The sequence below is a fragment of the Apostichopus japonicus genome, chromosome 16 (genome assembly GCF_037975245.1).
Source record: "Apostichopus japonicus isolate 1M-3 chromosome 16, ASM3797524v1, whole genome shotgun sequence".
NCBI classification, from domain to species: Eukaryota; Metazoa; Echinodermata; class Holothuroidea; order Aspidochirotida; family Stichopodidae; genus Apostichopus; species Apostichopus japonicus.
In genome coordinates, this window is record NC_092576.1 from 8877855 (window position 1) to 8905701 (window position 27847).

Below are 27847 nucleotides of genomic sequence, written 5' to 3' on the forward strand. Positions count from 1 at the left end.
CCGCCGAGGTGGTTAGGCTATTTGCTTTACACTTAACTATGGTAGGATATTATTTTTTCAGGTTTTTTTTTTCGCTATACGGTCAAGTGAATAAGTTGTACATTGAGTATAAACTCAATAAATTATAACTTCTACATTATGATCGACAGTTCGTAAGTTAAGGTTTGAGTGTTTGCTCCCAAATCTGACTAGGAACTTGTATCGCACAAATCGGCACAATGTGCGATGCTGATTTGGAAACGTCTCGCAAGTTTGTCGTTTTGGATCGCATTTTGCGATGCGATACCGGAAAAATCGAACACTGACTCCATTTTGTATTTTCATCTGGCCTTATAAGATGCAATTGGTGCTCCAAAAGAGATTTTTTTTCTCATTTGAAAATAAAAAAAGGGGTTTTCTGACTTGCGAAGCGGGGGGGGGGGGGCGGCGGAATGATACTTCCGCCACTCCATATTTTTCACTGGGGGATGGCCCCCCGGTTCCTACGCCCTAGTATTAATTTACCAACTATAGAAAAAGCGAATCAAGCTTTACGCACATTGCGCTAATATTGTTGTTAAATAACCACCCCGACTTATACTTCATCATTATAAAAAAAATCCTGGTAACTTCTACACCGGTAAAAGTGATCATCTGGCCAAAATTCTGTATTATCGAAGGAAACGGTTAGCGTAATAAAACAGAAAGACCAATGATTAGATCTTACAATCAAAGTAACTTCATTAACTTTATTTCGACAATCGAATCTGTAGATACATGTTCTAGTCTATTTATAGCAATACAGATGTCAACACATCTTACAACTAAATGCATGAGGTTTTACAATATCAGAATTATGATTTTCGTCTTAAAAGAATGTCCAGGAAATAGTTCAATGGCCCCTGGATAACTTGAGGAATTAAAAATTCAGTTTCGGATAAACATATATGTTGCATCGAAAGTTTATTAACAACTCTACTAGCAACAACACATTATAGCTATCTTCGCATATGCGCGTGCTTCATCGTATTATTCATTTTACCCAAGTCTCATATTTAAATACTGACATGATTGACTGCATGTACTGTAATTAATGTAATTTAACTAATGTAAATATAACACCTAATGGTTTAATGTAATGTAATTAATGTAATTAAACTATCTAATGGTTTAATGTTATGTACCGTAATTAATGTAATTAAACCACGTAATGTAACCGTAATCTTAAAGAACATTCAACTTCAACCAACCAACCATAATTATCAACAGAAATCGAAATAAGACCGTACAAAAACATTGGTTGAGATATTTCCTCTTTTAGAATTTTTTTCGCCAAGGATAATTAGAGATATTTTCTTTTTCAACTTCTTTTTTTAAAGCAGCATTTTGCGTTTGGTCACCGTTTTCCACATTTTTGACAAGTCCACCGAATTTTTTTCACATATATCAATCACAAAACAGCTAACTAAGATATTAGCCAAGTTTTTTTCCCTGCCAAAAGTGTTAATTGGTGAGTAATTAAGGACATTTGCAGATGATGAGAAAAGTGTCCACCGACAAATTACACATTTCATATTAATCGCATGCAGTTCCCCCAACCCACTAGTTTGAATTCAACCAATCAGAGATGCAGGTTTGGTTATGAGCCGCTGCTAAAAATAGATTCAAAACGTCGAGTTGGTAACTTGGTACAACCAGCGAGCTGGTACTCTAACAGCTCCCTGGTACAACTGCCATAGACAATCTACACAAGCATGGTGTTGTATTACGTATTGGTCAATGACGTTCGTAGCTTTTAAATATTCATATTATGGGCGAGGTTTATTTGGATCCCAACGGCAAATATCTTCGAGAAAAACAAAATTGAAAGTTGTAAATTTTTCGACTTTTATGCCACCATTTGATGTAAGATTTGAATAGATAAGCAAGTTATGTATGTCGTTATGGCATCGAGGAATCAGTGAGGTTGAGAAAAACCATAGAAAAGGACGCAAAATGCTGCTTTAAATTTGCTTTAGCACGAGGGATTATCAGCTTGAGGCATGTGCAAATGGTGTCAAAGACAACAAATCACAATCAATAATGTATCATTTTAGGACAACGACTGGAGAACACAATTTGTTGATTAGTAACGAGTTTATGATACTATTGTTGACTAAATTTACAGTAATTAAATAACTGCAATCAAGTAACACTGTTGTAATCATATGAAGAAAATATGAACTCTTCATGAAATGATAAGATACAAAAGAAAATGAAAGTAATTCCGAGAATAGATGTATTTTAGGTTATTTCTGACGAAACAAAAAACAACTCCAGAACATTTATACTTATACTTCTATAACTGGTCAAAATTGGAGAAAACACGTTAACAACATTATCTTTCATAATTATAAACTTGTACACACAGACTTGTAAGATGTTTTCGAGCTCTTTTGGCAATAATTGTTTTAGCTAATCAAGTAATATTTATAAGAAAGATGTATTTTCAAATATAATTTGTGTCGTAACATATTGTATGTTTTTATGTAAGCGACACATTTACATAAACTCGGACCATTAACATTTCCTTAGTTAAATTACATACAAGTGGTTAAATATTTCTAAATATTTCTAGTTTTTACTTATAAGCTCCGACCAATTACGTTTCTAGGATAAGAAAATAATATTTACTTTATTATTCGATACTGGATTTTACTTGATCATACCTGCTAATTCAATGAAAGTTACTAGTTACAGTGCTTTTTAATAAAATTACATTACCAGTGTTCTATTTCCCACAAATGTGATGTAACTAATTGTCTTGACTTTTGAATATATATTCACTATATGTATTCACTATATTAACACTATATATTCACTATATATATTCACTATGTAAACTAATTTTCTTGACTTTTGAATATATATTCACTATATGTATTCACTATATTAACACTATATATTCACTATATATATATTCACTATGTAAACTAATTGTCTTGACTTTTGAATATATATTCACTATATGTATTCACTATATTAACACTATATATTCACTATATATATATTCACTATGTAAACTAATTGTCTTGACTTTTGAATATATATTCACTATATGTATTCACTATATTAACACTATATATTCACCATATACATTCACTTTGTAAACACTATATATTCACTATATATATTGAATATATATTCATTTATATATTCACCGAAATGTCCTTAAATTTGCATATCTTTCTAATAACTGTAAAATTTAAGTCAAGTTTAAGATGACTGAGACATACATCATAGGCATATTAGATTTCAACATTTTATTAAACCAATTTGTAAACAATGAGATTCCACGTTTTTCTGATAACTGAGAATTCTGGACGAGTTTCACCATATATGGGCATATTCTAATGGTTCACCCAATCATTGAATATAGGCTTTAAAACTACATCTAATTTTATTCCAATCGATGAGATCATTTTGTAGTATTATCGTGTATCTAATAACTAACAACGTACTATTATCAATTGGCACCTTGACGTACTTACACAATATCACTTTCCCGTGAGATTCGCAATGAAAACCAAGCTTTTGAGTCGAATGAAGTAGTCTTACGTAACCACCGATGAATGAGGGTATAACCCCCATCGGATATGACAACCTTCATCTGACTTTAGTTATTGTAAAATTTAATATAATTATAATGTCATTTAAATATGTATGTACATTATAATTATCGCCGTCGCCGTCGTCGTCGCCGTCGTCGTCGTCGCCGTCGTCGTCGTCGTCGTCGTCGTCGTCGTCATCATCATCATCATCATCATCATCATCATCATCATCATCATCATCATCATCATCATCATCATCATAATTATCATCACTATTTTTATTATGCAAACTTGAGTGAGATGATATCTTCAAAATAATTAAACCAGTCGTCCGTAGCTATACTTCAGTGTAAGCATTCATACTTTCTTCCAGTGTGAAGTAGGTGGTGTCTTCATATGCTTCGAGTTGAATATTACTACTGCAATCATCCTAACATACAGAGAGAGAGAGAGAAAATAGTAATAATCCATGAAAATTCCCTGATCTGTTACACCTGACGTAAAATCCTTCATTTGTTAAGTGTTTGCCTTCCAACACCTAATGCATCTTATTAGAATTAACGTTAATCGTGAAGCATTGTATGTCTAACGTATGAGTCATACTCGGTTGTTCTTTGTACGTAGCTTATTTGTTATTTCTACTACCGTAGTCAATACATTACAGGATCGCATATTGTATTACCCAATTAACCCAATCCCAATCTTCTTCCTTACTGAAGAGAAATGGTTGATCGAATGAAACCGAATTTGGCTGGTTATAACATTAAAGGGAGTGAAGACTCGCGCAGAAACGTCTGATGCCGGTAATCTGACCTAGTTTCGAATGAGGTGTAACAGAAGTGTTAGACACCACCATCGATCCTAGAAAATACACACACAGCTTGCTACCGTCGGTAGTAAGACACTAGTGTACAGTCAATACATGTAGCAACGGTCAATACTCACAACACAGTGTACATAGCAGCGATGGACATCTCAGCATGGTATTGTTATGGAACTCCCTGACTTCAGGTCAAAAAAAGGTTACAAGGTATCACGTTTCATTACTGTCTGCATTTTGTAGCGACAAGAAAGAAAACTTCACTTGCAAGCAACGGAAATTTTTTTTTTTTCAGAGGGCCGCACGCGGTTTGGGGCGAGTCTTCAATACCTTTAATTCTTTCCTGGAGTGGATGGTATTAGGTGGTCTAATGACATATCTGCAAGTGTCTATAAAAAGCTTTAATTTCTTATTATTATCTTCATGTTGATTTATCTCTGTAACCTGATACATTTGGACTATTTGTCAAATTGTCATTCTGCTCTGTTTTAGGAATTTCTTCATACTACAATTTTTATTGTAGAAATATTATTCTCCCATATGAAAATTAAGTTAAATATAAATTTATAAAGTAAACACAAACATTTTCTGTTGAATCATGATATAAGTACAAAACAGTACAAAAATAAAGGGTCAAAAAGAGTAATATCTTCGTCATGCAAAACGCTTTGAAGATGTGATTTTGAACTAACGAAAACTTTCTTTACTTTTATAACGCAACTCGATCGGACACTATGATATTCCTTTATAGGTTATAGTGAAATCATTTGATAACTACTTACAATACTAATATTACTTGCACTACATAGGTCCAGTGAACTAACGTAGGGATCATATTTATAAGTGTTTTAAGTACAGAAGTACAGAAGACTCAAGACGGTATAGATTGTAATATGAAACCCATGAACTTTCTAGTGAGCGTCGAGGGAAAAAAAATTACTTCAAGGGGGAAAGTGCATCTTGTTTGCAGCATATCAGGAAAAGAAAGTGTACATTTTTCTATTGTTGGAGTTAATAAAACGAAAGTGCAGTTTTTTCAAAACATAGAACTGTAGCTCTTGATATTTTATTGATTTGAGACCACAAATTGCTTTCAGCAAACGAAAGCAAAGCACGAAAGAAATAATAAATTGAATACAGAATCGAATAGAAAAGTAATTACGAATAGCAACTGTGCAAGAATTAACTGTATCATTTATTTCCTCAATGGGTTCCAATTGAGTGAAAATTTATTTCCAATGACGAGTCGTCTTGTTTCTCATACTAAATTATGTTGAGTTATACTCAGTATTGATTTTCAATATCTTGTTTGTCTACGTAGGTTGTGTATACTTAAAAAAAAACAGAAGGCGTTTTGTAAAGTTTATCTCTATTTCAGTAGGCCTACAAATACATACAAGTAATGGATATTGCAAGAAAATAATGCTTATAGTGGGTAATTTTACTTGTCATAAAAAAAAAATCAAATTTCCATTAACATTACGTATTCGTTGCTTTAAAAGATGTTAAATCACATAAAAATTGCGCTCGCTTTCTAATATCTGGTGTCATGATATTTCGTGACCCTTTAGAGCGAAGGTACTTATTTTATTCCACCCAAATTGCAGCCGTATCGTATCACAAATTACAACATACAAAACGATTGTGGAGCCAATCGTTCCGTGTTGGATAAAAGGTTATTACCACCATAGGTTAATTAGGTTGAAAGGTTAATTACCATAACAGGTTAATTACTATAATGAAGAAACATGAACATTGTTTGAAACCACATATCAAATGAACTGAAAGGTGTAAGAAATAAAATGACTTGAATATATGTCTGCAATAAATTACATATTAGTAAACTGAAATCACAATAATAGACTAGGCATCCAATGTCTCCTCTCAGTTCTCATTCGAAAAAAATACGACAATAAATTTAAGAAAAAATAAAAATTATCTAGGAATATAATTTATAAGTTACAACAAAGATATTTCTTCTATGTGTTTCTCCTGGAACAAACTGTAGCCTACCTGTTTCATTGAATGGTATATCGCCGTTAAATGCTTCTGTAGCTGCTCAAACGTTGGTCGAGCTCCGGGTTTCACGTCCCACGACGACAACATCATGCCATAGCTATAGTAAGCACGTGGAGAAATGTTTTAATCACCAATAGTCACGAAAAATTTAAAACAAAACATATGCCTACGTGAGTCAGTTTGTTTTATGCATATCAGACATGGGGAAACTACCGTAAAGTATATCGTAAATATTATAGGAGAGATTGGGGCTAGTTGAAACAATTTTATAATTTTGTCCACTATGAAAAATATCAGCACAACAGTAATACAATTTTCTCATGGTAATAGACCATGACACTGACTATCATCAATAGAGAGAAAAGTAACAGAATATCATGTATTGAGAAATATTAAGCATGAAAGTGTAATTTGTGGTTGTAACAATCTGTCCGTCTATAAACAACCAAAAGAAATTACGACTTTCTCATAACCAAAGTTATTTATTTGATGAACAATGGCCAGGACACAATGAAGCTGTAGTAATGTTCCATTATTGATGTGCAATAATCATTACTATCATTGTTTAACGCATTAAGCATGTCATTATAATAATAACGTGGTAGGGATATATAACTAACTTCTGATAGGAATTGAGGATCCGTGTGACAGGTATGTGTTATCGGGATTAACCGATTTCACTCAATATGATCAGTTTATAACGTTGTAGGTCTGTGATACATCTTAATGTTAATGAATTACAGTGTTACTGGATTGAACACTATATCAGCGTAAATTAGCGATAGACTATATGTTTATCTAGCCTGTTGTAATGCTTGTACTGAACATTTAATTACATTGCTTGGCGTAGACCTCAGATGAACTACGTGTATCGTATCGTTGTGACTAATATCGCTCCAGTTTAACTGACGAAAATACCAATCCACCCACTCCGGATGTGTTGTAATGCACTTTGCTGATAAAGGGTGGTCTTGACCGTTGCAAATTGCACAATGGCGCTTGTTGTGATATACGAAAAGAATAGGTCTATCGTTATGATTTACGTTGTTCAAAGACAACACATTGAATATCACAGATATCACCGGTAGCCTGTTTTCGTATATATAACTCACACTGTACCCGGGCAGGCAAGAGACTATCACAAAATTGTTAATAGCCATAGAAGCTCTCACACACTACTGCTTGACTGTCTTTATTACTTACATTGCTCCGGGACAACACATTGGCTGACTCAAGTAACATTCATTTCTTATTTCCATTTCGACTTCCTCTTTCGACATGCCACTGTATGGAGTTTCTCCTGTAATTCAGAAACAGACAAAGAAACATTCTCAGAGAAGACATTTTGAAAACCTCCTCAATGTTAATCTAGATCTGATGATAAGCTATTCATCTCTTTTACATTAATGGTTACGATTTTAGTCAACGATTTAAGCCAGCTTTTAACTGCTTATATAACACATGGAAACGTTTTGGCCGTTCATGTTATCATTAAGTATTGTGCAATACGTTCATCAGGATTACACGATACAAAGTCATTTATATAAAGACATTCCGTTCGCGTGAAGATAGGTCAGCGTCATGTCTCTACAGTCACTATGTTTAATGCACATATCCATTGCTCATCTGAGCATGATCTCCACTAAGATAAGCACTCGTGGCTATTCCTAACTATTTACATGTCCTTTTCAACTTAATTTTACAACAAGCTACCCATTAAGTGATTTTATCGCACCAATGTGTTAACCACCATCCGGGTAATACTCTGCTACTAAGCCTAACGTTAGGTCCAAAGCAAACGCAATCATTTTGACCAAGAGCCCTGGAGTAAAAGAACAACATGGAATTTCGTGGGTTTGAGGATGTTCTCCATTGATAAACAATGCCAATTTTTAAACCTGCAGCCCGACAACATAAAAAACTTCAAGAATTGTGATGTATAGCGTTACTGGATTGATAACTGTTTCAATTAACAGAAACTGGGCGCCCCAAGTTAAACATCGCTATAATTACAGGAGAGAGTGAATTACCACAGAAATGACACATTAAACTACGTACGTGAGAGCCTGCCAAAAAATTCGACAACATTTCCACATGGGGAAATCTGTCGATAGTATGGATTATTTTGTTTCCAAAAGGAAAACAATATTACGAGGTGAAGCTATAAGGCAAGTCAGTCATCAGCTAGATCGATAATAAAGATACCTTTATAACATAACAAATGAATACTTTATGGATAGAACTAACATAACAAAGGAATCAAGAACGTATGTATGTAAACAGCTGAACCTACCGAGGGAGAATATCTCCCATATAGCAACAGCTAGTGACCAAACGTCAGCTTTCTCACAATATTGTCGAAGGAAGATCATTTCAGGAGAAAGCCAAGCCAGTGGAGGATTTTTCTAGATGTCAAAGAAAGAAGTATGAAATGGAAAAACTTCACGTTTTTTTTCAACTCTTTTGACCTTTAAATGTTTTTTCACATTGTATACCTTGTAAAATCATTGCATTAAATAAAATTGTCTTATGCATGCATCTCCTTCTAAAGTCGTGTTTCAAAAATTGTAAGTACTTTTTAAGTTACCAAGTTTAACAAAAATGACGTTAAAAAGAGCAAATTTCGTATTTTGGTGACAGTTAATAGGGTACACCGATGAAAAATCTACACAATAAGGAGATAATAATGTGAGATACCTCAATGCAAAGTCTAGAATAATTGGAACGCGTAACGTCAAATAAACTACATAAAATATCATATGTGATAAGGTTTCTTGATTCACTCGGACATATCACGTTTTTACATATTACCTTTTTAAAACTTTAAGATCTCTCAAAAATTTTTTGAAAAATTACTTCCCTATCGTTATTTCGTAGCAAACAACACAAGATCGGCTTTAATCTTTTACCATTCCCTGCTTATGAGCAATCACGTTAACCCCTTTAAAGCATCCATCATGAATTACTCCAAGCGGACTACCTCTGTAACTTGTAGGTTAGGGCCGGGGAAGTGAAATGTGGTAAATATGGAAAGATGTGGAAAATGTATCAGGCGTCTCTTTATTCAAGTAGAATCAGCATATCATTTCTCTCTCAAATATGTTTTAATAAATTTTGGAAATTTCAAAACATCAGATCAAAGACTATTGAGTTTCATGCAAAAAAATGAAACCTGTCAGAACGCAAAGGTTTTTGAAAGATCGGAGACTTCAATACGTTATGTTACAAAATTTGATTATTGTAAAAATGGTTCTGTAGAGTTTACCTTTTCGATGATCTGAAGGAGCTTGCTCTTAGCATGTTCTTCAGGCACAAAGTCATACAGTTTGCATTTTCTGGAGCTGGTAATAAGAACCTTAGAAGTCGTTAGAGCAGGATGCCGGAACTGTTTTTGTATAGAGAATACAATAATTTGTATCACTGTACAAATGCATTGTGATAGGACGATACAAAATGGAAACTCCAGTAATTATACATGACAAAGAAGCAATATTATCAAAACCTCAATTTGTTTAGGTTTTATGAGGTTTATTGTACGCAAAAATGATCGGTATGGGTTTTACTAAACACAAGCTAACAATTCTAGCAAAGATAGCAAGGTATTCATATATACCAGTCGTTTATGGGCGCTATGGTGTCAGCAGAAACTTGTTAGAGAGTCTGAAATATCACCCTATGCTCATGGCTTTATTAGTTACAACTGGTTAAGGCGAGTATCTGTTAATCAGTTAAAACTGATATGTGTAATAATCATCTCTTACCATGTGTTACATATTTGACCAATTGCTATTTAGAAGGGCTTCGAACAGAAAATACTAAAGTCACAATCCTATGCATAGTGATTGACTGGCTAACCAGACTACTCTGTAAAAGTTTCGCCAATAATTTCGTCAACACTTCAACAGAAAGTGGATGAAACCTTCCTGCAAAACTCTTAAAATCTGCAATTTGAACCATCTTGACAAGGTAAACTTACTAGTCAAACATAGGGAAAATTGTTTACACGACTAACAAGTCATTTGTTAAAACAGCCTTTGAGTAATGAATTCGTCTGTTAGTATTTTTCCATAGTTATGTATAGCATCTGCTGACATGTCTAACATGCGTTACGGTTTGATAACATACTTAAGTTTATACTGATCGAAGGTCCTATCTTATTCACAGTGCAAAGTTGGAAAGTAAAAGGAATTAGACGATTATCATAATTTCCAGCATGTGATTGAAAGACGTGAAACTATTTTAATGGGTTTTTGTAACTGTGTGAAAATATTCGTGTTTGATATTAACACATCATTAAATTTGGAAAGATAAGTATTTGCTTCAGTTTGCTTCATATGATCACATTTAAACCATTAAAACTCTAAATTGCAAATTTATTCTTTTGTTGCTAGGTCTACAGACCTTAAACAATGTTTTTTCCGAGGCACTGAAGCAGAAGGCTTATACATTGACTGAGCCTCTTCAGTGTTTTGTTTTAAAATGAAACAGACAGTTTCTTTCGTGCAAGATTGATTAGTTATTTTGTAAGAGACTTCCGCGGAAAGCAAAAGTAACGCTGCATCTGAAGTGAAAACATTTAACAAATTTAACAAACATTTAAGCTTCTGGGGGATATTAATCAAGGGTGCTAACTATTACGCATAAGAGAACTAATATAAAGTCAAATATTGTCGAACTTTGACTTTCATGAGCTCATGGGAATAATTATTGTAACATGCAATGAGGCATAAAAACTTAACACATCGCTTATTTCTTTTACTTAGGTATAGTCAAGAGATATGTTACATTTACCAAAGCTGTTCCCATAAATAAAAAAAAAATAAAAAAAATAACAAAAATGCCACATTCTATTATATATGGATAACCAACTTCTTGTTTTTTCTAAGTCTAAGTCTAAGTTAGAAGCAACTCTGGTCATAAAAAATTCCTCTAACGTGTTTAATGTCCATAGCATTCGGGGGGGGGGGGGGGATTTAAGTGACGTTTGTTATGATCAATGGAGAAGGATATAAGTTCTGTTATCTACCTATAAAATAACTTTTCAAAATATAACTGCTGATCCAACAACATGCTGATCTGTCATATCACCGTCTGTATTTATATTCAGTGATTGGATTAGCAAGTGTTAAAAAAAACAAATCTAAGTTCTGTTCTAACGAAAAACTTGAGCCCATACTCACAAACATGACATTATTTCCATTCCCATAGAATGCATTGATCTTTATATTAGTATTTTGTTAAATCACGGGAATTTCCTTCATGTTTATTGTATTACATCAAACCAGGGTGATTTGCAAAGTACTTTTATTTGTAAGAAGTTTTTATATTAATTTTGGAAAGTTGTTGCAAATCCGGAATGTTATAATCCTTCAGCTGTTTCTTTTCATAACAATACTTACATTATTTTCAAAGAGGTAAGCCATTCCTATCACAACGTCAACTGAAAATGCAGTAAGGTGCAGTTTTTGGTCCTCTAACGATACTGTTTGTTGAGCAATTGACAAACTTTGTTGAGAGTCCCTTTTATTCTGATAGTTTCTTAGCATATAGTTCCGCAAAGTCCCACACTCCACGTACTCATGGTAAATATAATATGGTGCTGTGTAATCATGGAGAAACACAAACGTCAATATTCAAGAATTTTCCACGTTTAGTAGAAATGTCGTGTTGATACAAGAGTCAATGCGAGTTGAAACATTGTCAGAAGAATGAAACATTCTTGTAGCTCTCAAATTAGTTTCATAACAACCTTTGAAACATTGTGGTATACAGTGTATTCCCTATTTTTTTTTACTACTAACGCTTATGGTACCTTAAGCACCACATTATACGACAGTACATTGTTAACAAAGTCGGAAACTGTTGTTAATAACATACTCGACTAAATGTTCCCAAAGTCAAAATGTGGTGCAACATATATATTGCATTGCGTGTTACATCTACTCGTGAATTTACCATTTATGTGCATCGACAGGTTTACCCAAATGAATCACCCGATACATATACAGAACACAGACACTATCGTAAATCTTACAGTTTGGTACGTGCACAGCAAAAACTGGATCGTGTGATAATTCGGCAGCATGTGCTATTAGGATTACAGTAAGAACTGAGGATATGTGAAATTCCAACAAATCCAGTTGTTGGATATTTGTTGGAATTACAAATATCCACAGTTCTTACTGTAAACTTAATACCACATGCTAACGATTTATCAGATTTGTCAGCACAATCCGATATTTACTGTGGTACAAAACTTTAAGATTTACAGTGTAATCTCTGTTTGAATCGGCTGAATGAGTGGACTATCGGCAAAGGTTTCAAAGCCTCAACAATTTAATGTTCTAAGTGATTGTATTTGCTTCCCATGTCCATCTCACATGTCACACCTAGTATTCATCACTTACGGTTATCCGCTGCTACTCCAAGGACATGGACAATATTATCATGCTTTTTTAGGGTAAGCAGTTGTTGAGCTAATGTCCGGAACTGAAGCAGGTTAACCACCTGAGCTGTTTCTACCATTCAAGAAAAGATAAATATGAGTTTCAATAGTTATGCAGTTCCAAATGATTCTGTTTCAAACGGTGACATAAATGTCAGCATAAAACAGTAGCTTTGAATATTTCTCAGTCAAAACATTACAATGAAGAACATTGTTATCAAGATTGATGAGAGTGACTAGGTTACACCATCTGTTTTATTGTAATTTCACTTTCAAACCTCCTTATGCTATGTTAATATTTATGATATTCAAATGTAATTAGTATAATGTATTTATCAACTGTTAGTATAATGGACCGTTACCTACATAATAATTACTTTCTTGTTTCATTTTACCGACAAATACACTTATCTTTCTGCTGAGACAAGCCAATTATAAAACGCGGTTAAAGGCATTGAAGACTCGCCTGAAATCGCGTACCGCCCTCTGAAAAAAGTTAACTTTCCGTTGCCTGTTAGTGATTTTTTTCTCGCTATAAAATGCAGACAGTAATGAATCGTGGTACCTTGTTATCTTTTATCTAGACCTGAGATGTCCATCGCTGCTTTGTACATTGTGTTGAGGGTATTGACCGTAGCTGCATGTATTGACTGTACACTAGTGTCTAATTACCAACGGTAGCAAGCTGTGTGTGTATTTTCTGGGATCGATGGTGGTATCTAACAATTCGTTACACCTCATTCGAAACTATGTCAGATTACCGGCATCAGACGTTTCAGTTTGTGCGCGAGTCTTCACACCCTTTAAGGAGATATTTCATGTTTCTGTTGTATTCTTAAAACTAGATTCCATATAGTTGAGGACATGAAAATTCACTAATGCAAAATAAGTAACGTAAGTTGCAGTAGTAACCATTATGATCTTTTTTTGTAGAATTTTTAAACTGTTCTAATGTATGAATCATTGTTGGTGGAAATTGCATTAACGAAAGTATTGAACATAATCAGTGTTCATACATATCTGAAGTGTATTATAATTCTATTAGATTCTACACTAATTAAAGGTATCATTTAATGAAATTTAGTTTAGATAGATATGCAAATTTAAAAACATTTTGATAATGAGGATGAAAATGATGATGATGGTGATAATGATGTGATGGTGGTGTGATGGTGGTGATAATAATGATGATGATGATAATAATAATAATGATACAGAATCTTAAAATCTCTACATATGAATACATCATTATCCTTACCCGAAACGCACTTGGCAATAAATTCAATATTACCAGTTGCTGTTGAGGATGGACAAGTAGCAAACCAGTACTGCATTGGCCCGTCACCGGGAAGCTTTGACGTCATTATTACGTCATCACGTCGTATATACTTCGCATCCTGAGCTACGTCTTCTATTGTATTTTCGTCTGCATTCGAACTCACTATAAAATAAATAAGGTTAATACACACTAGAATATTTTACCATAAAAAGCAGCCTTTTAAACCAAGTTGAGATAATAAATGCTTTGCTATCCGTGTGGAGTGCCTTTATTTCTTCCAGAAATGAGAAGAGACATCCAAATAAGACCAATGAAATCACATCACTACGTCTCACGTTTCATTTTTCTAAATCATATATCGGTAACTACATATTTAAAAATTTAACAAGGCCCTTTTTTAATAATAATATTATGTTACAATTGGGTTTAGCGTAATGTTTTTCAATACCAACAATACAATAAAGAATAATAATATATTTAATCGCACATGAATATCATTTGTGAACTTCAGCAAAATAATATATAATTACTTTGTAGGATATTTAAAAATGTGATCTACGAATGTCACTAGCTGAACGTGCAAAAACGTAAAAACGTTTAAATAATTCATTCAGAAACTAAATATATGTTAGGGAATATGATATGTTAAATTCTGGCTCTTCAAAGTGGCTACTGAATCTAACATACATGTTTTAATAATATCGTAAACAAACCAGTCAACATTCAATTGTATGTTCACGTATTGGCCACAAGTACACAAATAATGAAAAAGAAGTATATTGTTCTTCAAAATAGCTATCAATGTTAAATTCTCTTACATATTTAAACATATTTATATCGTAAACAAACCAATCAACATTCAATTGTATGTTCACGTATTGGCCACAAGTGCACAAATAATGAAAAGAAGTATATTGTTCTTAAAAATAGCTATCAATGTTAAATTCTCTTACATATTTAAACATTTATATCGTAAACAAACCAATCAACATTCAATTGTATGTTCACGTATTGGCCACAAGTACACAAATAATGAAAAAGAAGTATATTGTTCTTCAAAATAGCTATCAATGTTAAATTCTCTTACATATTTAAACATATTTATATCGTAAACAAACCGATCAACATTCAATTGTATGTTCACGTATTGGCCACAAGTACACAAATAATGAAAAAGAAGTATATTGTTCTTCAAAATAGCTATAAGTGTTAAATTCTCTTACATATTTTTTTTTACGTACCGCTGTATTGGCAAGATACACCTTAGTTATAAGTAAAACATGATTTTGTTTTCTTCAAAATGAGCAACAAATGTTAACTTCTCCTACATTTTCCTATATAATCGTGTGTTTATGTACTATTGTTCTCCAACAATTTAAAAATGAATACATTATATGTTTCTCAAATTGAGTTAAAAACTAAACACCAGTTACATATTCGGGTTAGTAATAGTCGTCAATAGTGAATGATTCTTTCCTTCTTATACGTTAAATAATGTAATTGTTCAGATATGATGAGTAGAACGGTAAAGGGTGGGATGGGGGGGGGGGGGAGTGGAACTGTACTAGTGGTTACACACTATTAACGATAAATTCAAATGGCAATATAGTAACTTACTTTGAAAGTCCGAATCATTGCCAACCTCTGAAGAAATGACGGCTAAGTCTGACGGTCTACATGGTGAAGGAAGCGTATTATAATTTACACTTACAAATATAAACTAAAATTACAAGAATATAGATAATATCGTTCATTGTTATCTCTCAATTTATAACTTGTGCGTCGATTTAGGAGTACCGTAGTCTGTCCCAACTTTGTCTTCATCAGCGCATGAATGTGTACATAATTGTTCTCTTTACCATATTTCGCTATTATACGTTAAACTTATTCTTCGTTACAAATCAAGATGTTATCAATGTTACATACTAGTCGAGAGTAACGATTTGCATGGCAAAGAATCGATGTAAATTTACACTCACAAGATAATTATAAATTATAACTAAAAGTATCATTGGGTAAGATCGTTGATATCCATCTGTCGATTAAACACTCAGGAAAGAATGCTTTTATTGGGAAGTTAATTAAAAGAAAGCATTTTACTAGGTATCGTTCCTCGGATTCCTTTTCATGATGATTTAATTGCCGTTAAACTGTTTCTGGTAGATTTTATTGGCTAGTGTACGTTAAAGTTTGCTCTCAGAAGAAAACAAGAAGTTTTCAGTTTTTAATTATCAGTCAAGTATGACGACATACAGTTCGAAAGTTTTCTTTTTTTAAGTAACATCGACAAGAAATAATGATTACTTACAATTATTAGATGACATCTTGAATATTCTCATCTCGATTCAGAAGAATAAATTGTTGACAGGGTAGTATTATGCAACGTATTTCCTTTGAAATTATGCATGATTGACTATTCGCTAGGGTAATTAAAGATCAATTTCTTTAGAAGAAGATGAGCGCAAATCATAGTAAATGTTAAAATAAATACTTCTAGAAGAAAATAAAAGACATATGACAACTTACTTTCTATGAAATGACGTTGTTAATCCTGTAAAGAAGGAAAAATGATTATTATTGTTTACTTACGGCTCGAAATGGCAACTCATTGCACATATATGTTGCTCCCCCCCCCCCCTCCCCCTCTCTTGTTCAACGCGTTTGAAATTAGCTATAAACGATATCACGGAAGTGTTAACACAGTACGTGAAAATATAAAACGTTTCTATCAGCATTATCACTTAACAAAATAAACTTAGCTGATGGGTTTTTATAACAACAAACGTAGAAATGTAAACGAAATGCTACTGGATAAAATATTGCGTGCGTCTGTCGCCTAAGAATTGTGGCTTATTACTAGTTTTAACTTTCAAGGTAGCCAAGTAAAGCTTTACCATAATGTGTTTAAACGTTGTTACCTTTAATGCAAGCCAGGCATACCAACGTCGTAATTACAAAGAAACCGAATAATGACGTTCCGACTTTTGTCACCGTGTACGTCCAAATCGATCCATTTGGCTCTACAATTGAGAGGTGAATCGTTTCTGAAATACAAACAAAATATTGTAATTGTCTGGCCGTAATACTTAAAGATACTTCATAAATAGGAATACAAACAGTTTATTGTGAAATGTAGACTTCATACAACGACCTACTTCCTAGACCAAAAAGTGAACGAAAATGTAATTTATATGTGATAATTGTACATAAAGAGTTGAATTTGACAATTATATCACAACCGTGTCCTTTAAAGCTTTGGTAAAGCTTCCTTTAATAAGCTACGATCTTTAATAAGCTCGCGCGTGGCTCGGCAATCGGATACATCTAATTATTTTACAATCGATGAAACAACTTCCTATATTCCAGCTAATATGAAGCGCAAACGTTGTCAGTTTTCTATGGAAAATCCCAGCACCCCACTCCTGTATGCATTAACCACACACAAAAGTACAGTAAGTTGTTCAGGTTTCTTATCTAAGTTTATCTTTCATGATGATACTAGTGACAAGTATATAATGTAAATGTAAACCATTTGAGCAGGAAACATCCCTTACTTGTGGCCAGCATCATGCATTTGTTGAAATCAAAAGATGAGTAACGTGTTATTGAAATATTTGCTGCTTCAGCAAAGATCAGATACTTACTTAATAAAAATATGTTACGAATCTATTCAAGTCAACGTTTACTTCCACTACCGTTAAAGATTTTAGTGCCTGATCTCGAGGTATAGGACACATAATGCACCGTGGAACAATATGTGTTCCAAAAACTATGCAGTGGTAAGGAAACGGATGGGTTATTGATTAAAGAAACTTTGTCTTTGTTTCCTGAAAGGATAACAAACATATCTATTTTGCAGTTTTGTAAACCTTTAGAATCTGCTTGTTCTCTATTACTTATGTATAAGTTACGATATAATTACATAATTAAAGAAATATATTCAATCTTTGACATAAATATGTGCATTCTAAGTTACTTACAAAAGATTTACCACATGAACTCACCATTGGTACTGAACTGGACTGTAGTATTCTGTTCAGTTGTGCTATCTGAAGAAAGTAGAAGACAGGCGATGGTTCCATTCGATGTTTTGGGCTGAAAATAAATCCTCGAGACAATATCGAATGTTTCATTATTATACGTTAGAAAAGAATAGTGAAAAGGGATAACTGTTTCATCATTCACTTGCCAAGTAAGGTTGTTTGCTTGTCTTGCTCCCACGACGTGACATGATGCAGTGATATTCTCATCACCGAGGAGAACAACGTGATCCCCATCAGAAAAATTCCTGTTGTTTACTTCCAAGTAAAATGCATTTGGTGAAACTGTGTAATGATAAAAAAAGTTATCCGCATAGGTTAATAAGTATAGACCGATGGGTGGATGTAAAGTGGGTAGATTCATGGGTAGAGAGATAGGTTGAAAGATGAATTGATGGATAAATGTATGGATGGCTAGATAACTAGAGAGAAGAACGCAGACAATATATATATATATATATATATATATGTATATATATATGTATCAAGAATATATATAAATGTATATACATAGATGTGAGTCTATGTAGATAGACTTACTAACAAGCTGTCGAGCTGCATACATACAAACAGATACTGTGTTTAATCCTCACCTTTTATTTCAACGTTGTATTCTTCAAGTACAGAGCCACGTTGCATACAGATGTATGTACCATTATCCGACAAGGCTGGATGAAGTAACACTAGCGAGTAATTAGACGTTAAATTCATCTTTCCGTCGTCTACAAGATAAGTATTCTCTGTATACAGACGTTTCGTATTATACCACCAGCTTTTGGAGTTGAATGTTTCATTCACTGGACAATCAAGTACCAATATTTCCGAAACCCTTCCAGTGATCCGTTTTCCGCTAGTAATGACAAATTCCTTGAAGCCAAAGAGGGCAAAAACGACCATCCACTTTAAACAGAAATATTTGACCATTTTGATTTGTGTGTACAATTAACTGAAGAATGAGCCTATAAAAACCTTCGTCAGGCAGCTTGGATTTAATCTGACAGGAAATAATATCTTTTCGCTTTCAAATAACTTAGGCTGCACTAAATGATGAAAGTGAAACTATATGTCCCAATACTTACATTTAATGGGAAAACAACATGTGGGTTCATTCGGTTTGACTTCGAACATGGATTTCATAAACAAAATAGGCTACACTAGGTAGGGACATTCCATATAATTCCCTTCCCTTTGATTTACACCAGGAATCGTCACAGTGATGTGGTCTCTATCTCTTTTGTTTTTACAAAACGTAGGTGTTACCCTCACCGAATAACTGAAACAAATGTCATTCACTCCGAATCTCGACTATGTAGACGCTTTTCTTTGAGAGTGACAGAGAAGCTGTCTCCAATAGTCCGTAGCGTAGCCATTTTTACGTTGGTTATTAACGGGGTCTATCATCAATATTCATAACTAAGTTTAGTGGACATAAAAGACAGAATGTTAAAACACCTATTTTAAGTGAACTGGTTTGCTTCACGTCGTTTCAAGCACACAATGGACCACTTGGTATACTTTCCCAAAAGTACTACAGTGTAACAGGTTAAAAGACTTGCACATTATGAACAAAATATGTCTTATATTAACATAGGACTGAAATAAATATATGTCGTATAGCTTTTTAAATTAATCAAAATATAAGTGAAGAAATGTATTTTACAAAACATCTGCTCCTCAAAATGGTCTTCGAAATGCGATGACATACCTCATATTATGTCCACTACGTAATCTTTTAAAGCGGTGACGCTATATAATGAGGCGTTCAACTCAATATGGTTTTCTACATCTTCATTGTTGTTTCATTACTATTAGTTTTATTTGTTTCTTGTTGTAAGACCAGGTTGAAATCTACTCACAGTTTGGATCCAAATTGGCATCGGTTTGGGACCTCACCCCATCTCATCTCTATCCTCGGAATATATCGTACGTGCACGTGTGTAGGAAGTGACGTGGCCTTCAATTGAATGTCAAAGCACTTTAACTTGGTTCTTCGTTGTCTTTACAGAGGCTTGATTTTAAGGATCGAAAAAGACTAGATGCCGCCAGCTTGCGTAGTAACTCCCAATGTTTTTGAGGTGCGGTGTGACCGCGGAACACATATGCATAGAAACCATTGGTATTCCACAATAACTATGCGTGGGGAGGGGAGTTGGGGGGGTGTTACTATAAGCTCAATCGTTTTCAAATATGTTTTTATAACTATCGTTTCGTCAATGATCTTAAAGTTGTTAAAGTAACAAAATCCTACATAGAGACCTGGATTATTTTATAAGGCAGGTTTAAGTTGCTGTACAAAAACAATAGCAAAACAACAAGAAAAGGCTGCAGGTTTGAACAGCTCGTGTTTAGACAAATGAACCATAACGAACAAAGTACATACACATATGTACAATGGTGAAAAGCTATTCAATCGTAACCTTGATTTACATTCACCACTCCGCTATTTTGGACCATGCAAACCAGTTTCTGTCAATATGTATAAGACACCCCAGGAACCAATAACATACAGGGTAATATCAGGGTGCGTGACTACCCAGCTGTATACGTGCAGCGAGCGCGCGCATACGTACTCGGTAAACGGCACTAGTTGAAAACAGACACTTTGTTAATAAAACTGGAATTAAAATGTTAAGATTTGATTGTAAAATTGTTTTTATTAATTAATAAGTCTTTCGTAGAGCAATTATCCAGAATGACTTAAACATCTTAAATAGGGTGTATTTAGACTAATATTTCTTACCAGTCTAAGCATAATGCAAATAACATTTTGAAGAAAACTTGTAATGTGAATTACATGTTTGTACAATCAATGAACAAGTGGGCCGTATGAGCGCGAGAGTTGCACGTAAAGATGTATGCATTGCGCGATGAATGGGTATATGACATGTACAAAAGGCTTAGCCACTTCCACGCGCCCAAATGGGGTTCACGAGAGTCGGTTATACGTAACCTAGCGTAAGCGAGAAGATACTGATAGCTCAGATGCATGACGATAGAGAAAATGCGACTCTCATTGAACACATTGATATTACAATTTGCCACGCATTCTTGGAAGGGGAAGGGGGGTGGGGGTCGTGATCGTACTATTAATGACATACATTTCCTCCACCTCGGAATGTAAAAACCAGAGCACCCGATTTGCTTACCTCACAGGCACCACTATATGTAATATGGGTTAACATATAATTACATATATGTTCAAGATTTCATATGATATCACAAGATAAGCAGAAAAATGTAACTTTCTATGATATTTTCCCCAAAGGGCTGAAAGAATGTCAAACCAAGCGACAAGTGAGGTATTGAAACGAAGTAAACGAGGCAAAAGGGTGTTTGTTGACGTCAAAGTTGTATAGGGCATGCAGTTTTATTGGATTCTGCAATAAATGGATCGTTGGCTACCTGTGGTACTACAGACTGCTCTTACTGGAAATCCCAGCAACTATAGGCATACGAAACCGAACTGAAATCATTAGGTGCTCAGTGGTTAACGCTGGTGCCTTTCATTCATAAGGTCACGAGTTCGAGTCACTCCAAGATTAATGTATGTCGTCCAGTTACAGAGTTGTTGACAATTGACAATTCATAATCATGGACGTTAAAATATGAATCTAAGAGACTGACTTCGGTCAGCATGCGGCTTTGACAAGCCAATGATTGCTTCTTCCCGAGTTTCTACTTGCAGGAGGATCTAAAATACATACTATACTTACATACATTATTACATGTTACTTATTTAAAACGCAGACAACTTTATCTATTTATTTATTCATGTAGGCTACTTGATTCGATAAACTATTAAAATATATACGTGCCTTGATAATAAAAACAGTTGTTGGGTTAATATTTTGCCGTTTAAAGAAACATCTGTGAGACATTTTTGATAATAACATCTCTTTGTAACTTTTGCGTCGATCAAAATATTATTAAATGTTTCCTTTACAGCCTCAGCGAAGTCGTTAAATAATTCGACGAATGAACAGACTGTTATTGCAGGTCTTGGCTATATGTAACTGTTAAAGTTGCAACTGGGTTCTTCCAAATTGAAGTATGAGTTATCGCCATTGTCGTCCATACGATTGTTGACCGTATCCTAAAGAAGAAAAAAGTAATTAAGAAATGTAAATTTATATCTTCTATGACCCTATGTATAATTAGTGTCCATATAAAGCGGGAGGCCTGGTTTTGAACCCTCGTTACACGGTATTATTACATTTAGGACGTTTTTTCACTTATTTTTACGTGTGGTTTTCTTCGTAATATGCCATCTTTTGTTAGAGTTAGCTTAGAACTTTGTATTCACACCATTTTATAAATAATAAATAATATATATATATATATGTATAAAATATATAAATAAATTTTATCGACTAAAAATGCCAAATCTACCTCTTCCATTGAAGCTAACACAAGCCTCATCCGCTGTTGTAGCTGTTCAAATGATGGTCTGGAGGAAGTTGTTATATCCCACGAAGATAACATAACTCCAAAGCTAAATAAAAACATGAAGCGTATTGCACATGGATGTTATGAATAGGACAAATATTTACATGTTAGTTTAGAGCAACAGTCAAGTTGGATTCTGATGTAAGAACGGTCAACAATATGGAGTAAAGTGGCATATATGAAACTTTTCTTAAATAGATGTAATCAATATTATTTTAAAAACTGGGATTGGAGGTCAAGAGGTCTATTGAATTTTGTGTTTGAGGACTACCGGAAGGGATTACAACAAATTACAAGTTGCTGGGCAAAATACTACCGTAATCATCACTAAAACGTATACCCAGTCCGACTGAGTAATGCCCGAAATCGTTCTCGGTTTCGACGACTTTAAGACGGATATTTTAATAGCATTTGCAAGAAGTAAGTAACCGACACAACTTTAATTGACTTGTTTAGATATTATTGATATCGTTCATACATTGATCTGGGACAAGAAATTGGTTAGTGAAACGGGTAATTAAAGCCCATCAGATGTAAACTTTGCTACTAAACCTTACATTGTCCCAGGACAAGACATTGGTTGAGACAAATAACTTCCATCCCGTATGTGACTCTCGATTTCGTCTCCTGACAGACCACTGTATGGAGTTTCTCCTAAAGAAGCAGATTAAAAAAAAACTAGAAAAAATCTAAGCAGAATAGCCTATAGTTCTTAATGAAAAACCGAAAGAGTCATGAACACTATTATTAACATCTATACACAGGTAGCGTGTAACGATGTGTTATTGCTTCTACTTTCTTTTTAATAATCTGCGTCACTTCTGATTGGTTAAAAGACATAATTGTGGTAGCTACGCACAGAACTATTTTTTGATATGCGACTAAGATCATGGAACATTTTTGTTAAATGGCGTTTGCAGAATGTCGATCGATTTACATAATTTTAGTTGATTTCATGATTTATATCATATAACGATTACTAAATTTACATTCGGACAAGAGTAAAAAAGAAAATAATATTAATTTGCTGATACAAAAGCTTACCGAGTGAAAATATTTCCCAAAGAGCAACAGATAACACTATTATTAGCATCTATACACAGGTAGCGTATAACGGTGTGTTATTCCTTCTACTTTCTTTTTAATAATCTGCGTCACTTCTGATTGGTTAAAAGACATAAATGTGGTAGCTACGCACAGAACTATTATTTGATATGCGACTAAGATCATGGAACATTTCTGTTAAATGGCGTTTGCAGAATGTCGATACATTTATATAATTTCAGTTGATTTCATGATTTATATCATATAACAAATACTTAATTTACATTCGCACAAGAGTAAAACAGAAAATAATATTAATTTGCTGATAAAAAGCTTACCGAGTGAAAATATTTCCCAAAGAGCAACAGATAGCGACCAGACATCAGACTTTTCACAGTATTGCCGAAAGAAGATACTTTCAGGAGGAAGCCAAGCTAATGGTGCATTTTTCTAAATGGTTTAAGGTAAAAAGGATAAAAAAGAAACAATATTTACATCAAGTACATAGCTCTTTGCATAAACTGATTTTTGTCTTCGGATGACCTGTTTATTCTTCTTCAAATCTAAATCATATGTACAAAAAGACCACATATCACAAATGGATGAGGAAGTATTTTCGCAAGCTTATTGTGAAACGTACGATTAGTCAGAGGCAATAATGTTGTTAGTTTTAACTAATAAAGTACGAAAAGTGTACTTTAAGCTGTAAGATATCAGTCACATCAATTTCATATCAGTCATGTATTTAAGCCAATGACGTTTTCAGTTTTATCCCGTAACGGCACCGAGTTTCATCAACACAAAGTACAATGCAGAAAAAAAGTTCCGAAAGGGATGTACTCAACTGAAAAGTATGAAGAAATAAACGCACGGAGAAAAGACAAACGGTAACGTATATAGCCCCATTGCATGTTTTAGACAATTTAAATAGTCTTAAAGCAGCAGTCGATACTCATAGCCGGTACAGCAAATACTGTTCATGTCCCACAACTGTGCATCAATAATAACTACTTTGTGTTCGTAACACGGTAACCTGTGTTACACATGACAATGTAATAACTGTAAAGCTGTTAACTTGTTCCCATGTAAGACAAAGAACTGCACGACAGGACAATGAGTCTATGAAGATGAGAATGTCTACGAGATGAAGTAAAGAAGGTACGGTACCACTTGATTCCAGTTTACAACTCTCTTTCAATTACGCCTATTCGTCATGCCGAGAACGAAGAAATGCCATCTTCGGGTATATCCATCGGCCTACGTATAGCATAAAACGATTAGATACGACTTCATTTTACAATCGCGTATTAATAAACTCGAACTAAATGGTTAGTACAGTAACTACTATTCATGGCACACAACCGTGCATCAGTAATTACTACTTTGTGTTCGTAACACGACAACATGCGTTACAGAACATGAGCAGTGGTGGCTGTATCAACTGAGTGCCGTGTGACTCCTTCAAGCAAAATACACGACGAAGAATATGGAACAAATTTTACCTTCAAAGTGCATAAAGAAAAGAATTACTTCCTCACCTTAGCGATTATTCGAAGTAGTCTGTCCTTGGCATGGTCTTCAGGCACAAAATCATACAACTTGCACTTACCGGTGCTGACGCTAATAAGAACCTTGGAAGTTGTAAGAGCCGGATGGCGAAACTGATGGTAGCATATAAAACACATTCAAACATATAGCATTGTTAGATTACGGTTTTGTGAAATATTTCGAAGGAATAAAGCTAGCATAAGGTATAGCTATATTACAACGCTATTGTTAGCACGAATTTATAGTATGTTTGTTTCTTTTTATCCTGCTGTATGGTGTGACTATAATAACACAGTGATGTTTAAGATGGTTGCTAAAATTGTAAGGGGTGTGGGGCAAAGATCTTTTTCCACCTCATATATACATATTTATGCATATGCTATCAATCTAAGACGAGGTTAGGGTCAGAAATCAATGTCTTTAAAATTGTCAAATGCTAATTAAGATTTGTATGGCTTGAAAAGGAAGCTCATTTTCACAAATCTAGTTCTGATGGTGTCTAAAAAGTACTTAAAACGTTTGACAATGTTAATATAACATTTTATTTCCCTTTACTGTCAAAGAAATTGAAAGTACTTTCAATATGTTAAGTGTATATATAATCATAATCATATATCTCTTAATGGCGTATATTCATTATATTTAGTTGTCCTGTACTTTCTCTAGTCTTTCGTTTTCATTGTGAACAATTGTTTTTAAATAAATCTAATGACATCATTAGGTCATATTATATTATCTTTATTGTTTATCATAATAAGAGCTAATGAGTAAGCATTCATATTATAAATCTTGTATCGTTCTTGGTCAGTTTTAATTATACTAGGATGATTGTTTGCATTGAGTAATGCTTCTTTCATTTATTACAAGGAAACGATTCCAGTACGCAACAGTAGTATATACAGTCGGTCAGCTTAGATTATCATAACGCTCACTAATTAGTGATATCACACATAAAAGAGACATTTAGGTCTCGTTATTTTCATTGTTATATACTGATAGATGCATTAATGAGCAACCATAATAGAAATCGCTCTCTTTGTTTGAGGCAGTCTTTATAAGTCATGTATCGTCCCAACATAAACAACATTCAGTCTCGGAGTATTATTATGGTTTGGTATTTCATATATGAAGGTTATCGTGCAAGGGTGGCAATATATTCAATGAGATCTGGCATTTGTGAATTACTGAGTTCGACCGTTGGCCGAAAAAATTCAGTTGGTTTATTTTAATCAATCCAAGGATTCCCATCTTCCACGTTTTAAAATTTAAACATAGCTTAAATTACAGATTTGATAGCCACCAAATGTAAAGTTTAAGTAATCAATCACTCGGCAAGTTCATCGTGCATATGTGATTGATAAGCTTCTTAAAATAGCTGCCTTATGGGCTGAAATAATACTGATTTGCAGTTTTTACTTCTACTTTATATTTCCTCAAAGGACAACTTCATATCATTATTTTAAGTCTCAGACTTCTCACAGTGATATTATTAATAACAATTTAGAATCAGCAAACCTTCTCTCCATTATTTTGTGATAAAGTAAGTTTAATTTTGTGTCTTCAAAGGTTACTTAAGTATAATGTGGAAACAATTAAGCACCACTTCACTAATTTGACATTACTTTCAATAATGACAAACTAGTGACCCTTTGCATAGTATATATATATTAGATCAATATAACTGTCCAACAACGTTTCAAAAACTTCCATCCATCAAGTAACTTTAATTGTTAAAATATGCATGATTGTCACCCTTCAAACCGATCCATTCAAGTGATGGCTTAATAAAATCAAGGTTATGAAACCAAAATAGCTGCTCAAAGAGGTAATTTAATGGAATTCCTTCCGGAGTGTATTTGCCAGTTGTATCTTGTTAAAAAATATTGAAGAGTTCTTTCATTTTAAATCTATTAATAAACAACATGACACTTTCATTTCCGTGAGAGTTGTGACAGTAAATTTGCGTAACACGTACATTGTAGATACTAAGCTACTAGGTGTATACTACCATAGTATACGTTCACAAGATCAAATACATTTAAGGAACATGTTACGTCATGTGTACCAAAACTTGCAAGATTTTCAATTTCCTCTAGACACTTTTTTTGTGTTAAGTTTAGGCCAACTGAAAGGATTGATGCCTTTGTCCTAGTTTCACGAAACACGAGCAATAAAAGTAAAACTGCAAATTTTTAACACTACGTCAGTTTATTTGAACTAGTTGCTTACCTTATTTCTAAAGAGGTAAGACATTCCTTCCACAACGTCCACTGAAAATCGAACAAGGTTTAGCTTCTGTTCTTCTGAGGAAACTCTTTGTTGACTGTCGGAAATGCTTTCAGAATCCCGTTTTTGCCGATAGTTTCGTAGCATGAAATTCCTTAATGTCCCGTTTTCCATGTACTCAAGGTACACATAAAATGGGACTGCAGTTAAAGAAAAAATCTAATTAATTCATGACTTAATGATATCAGAAAATATAACAAATTTGGTGTTACTTCAAGTCAAACTTTAGAAATGGGTTGACCATAGGTCACAAACTTCAGTGAGGAAAATAAGGCACGGCTAGTATGATATAATTGCTTGTCTCATGCATGTTTAACTCAGAGAAAACCTATGTTTAAGTGAAACTTTATG

General features: G+C 33.9%; 2 protein-coding genes across 3 annotated transcripts in view; both read right to left on the reverse strand.

Moving 5' to 3' along the window:
- Positions 1-2989: 2989 nt before the first annotated feature.
- On the reverse strand, positions 2990-19892 carry LOC139981988 (uncharacterized). Its single transcript, XM_071994482.1, has 13 exons — positions 18766-19892; positions 18137-18457; positions 17051-17176; positions 16659-16683; positions 15750-15805; positions 14112-14294; positions 12816-12926; positions 11808-12007; positions 9674-9793; positions 8702-8813; positions 7612-7708; positions 6403-6505; positions 2990-3999 (listed from the first exon to the last, which is right to left on the reverse strand). The coding sequence occupies exons 1-13, from the start codon at positions 19094-19096 to the stop codon at positions 3907-3909; spliced, it is 1878 nt and encodes a 625-aa protein (XP_071850583.1). The 5' UTR covers positions 19097-19892; the 3' UTR covers positions 2990-3906.
- Positions 19893-20497: 605 nt separating this feature from the next.
- Positions 20498-27847, reverse strand: part of LOC139981987 (uncharacterized) — a 28488-nt gene continuing 21138 nt past the window's right edge. For both annotated transcript variants that reach the window (XM_071994481.1, XM_071994480.1), the window contains 6 exons: positions 27440-27636; positions 25201-25323; positions 24001-24112; positions 23176-23272; positions 22562-22664; positions 20498-22265 (listed from right to left, as the gene is read on the reverse strand). In XM_071994481.1, the coding sequence (XP_071850582.1) occupies positions 22176-22265; positions 22562-22664; positions 23176-23272; positions 24001-24112; positions 25201-25323; positions 27440-27636 (722 nt within the window). In that variant the 3' untranslated portion in view covers positions 20498-22175. The remainder of the gene's footprint in view (positions 22266-22561; positions 22665-23175; positions 23273-24000; positions 24113-25200; positions 25324-27439; positions 27637-27847) is intronic.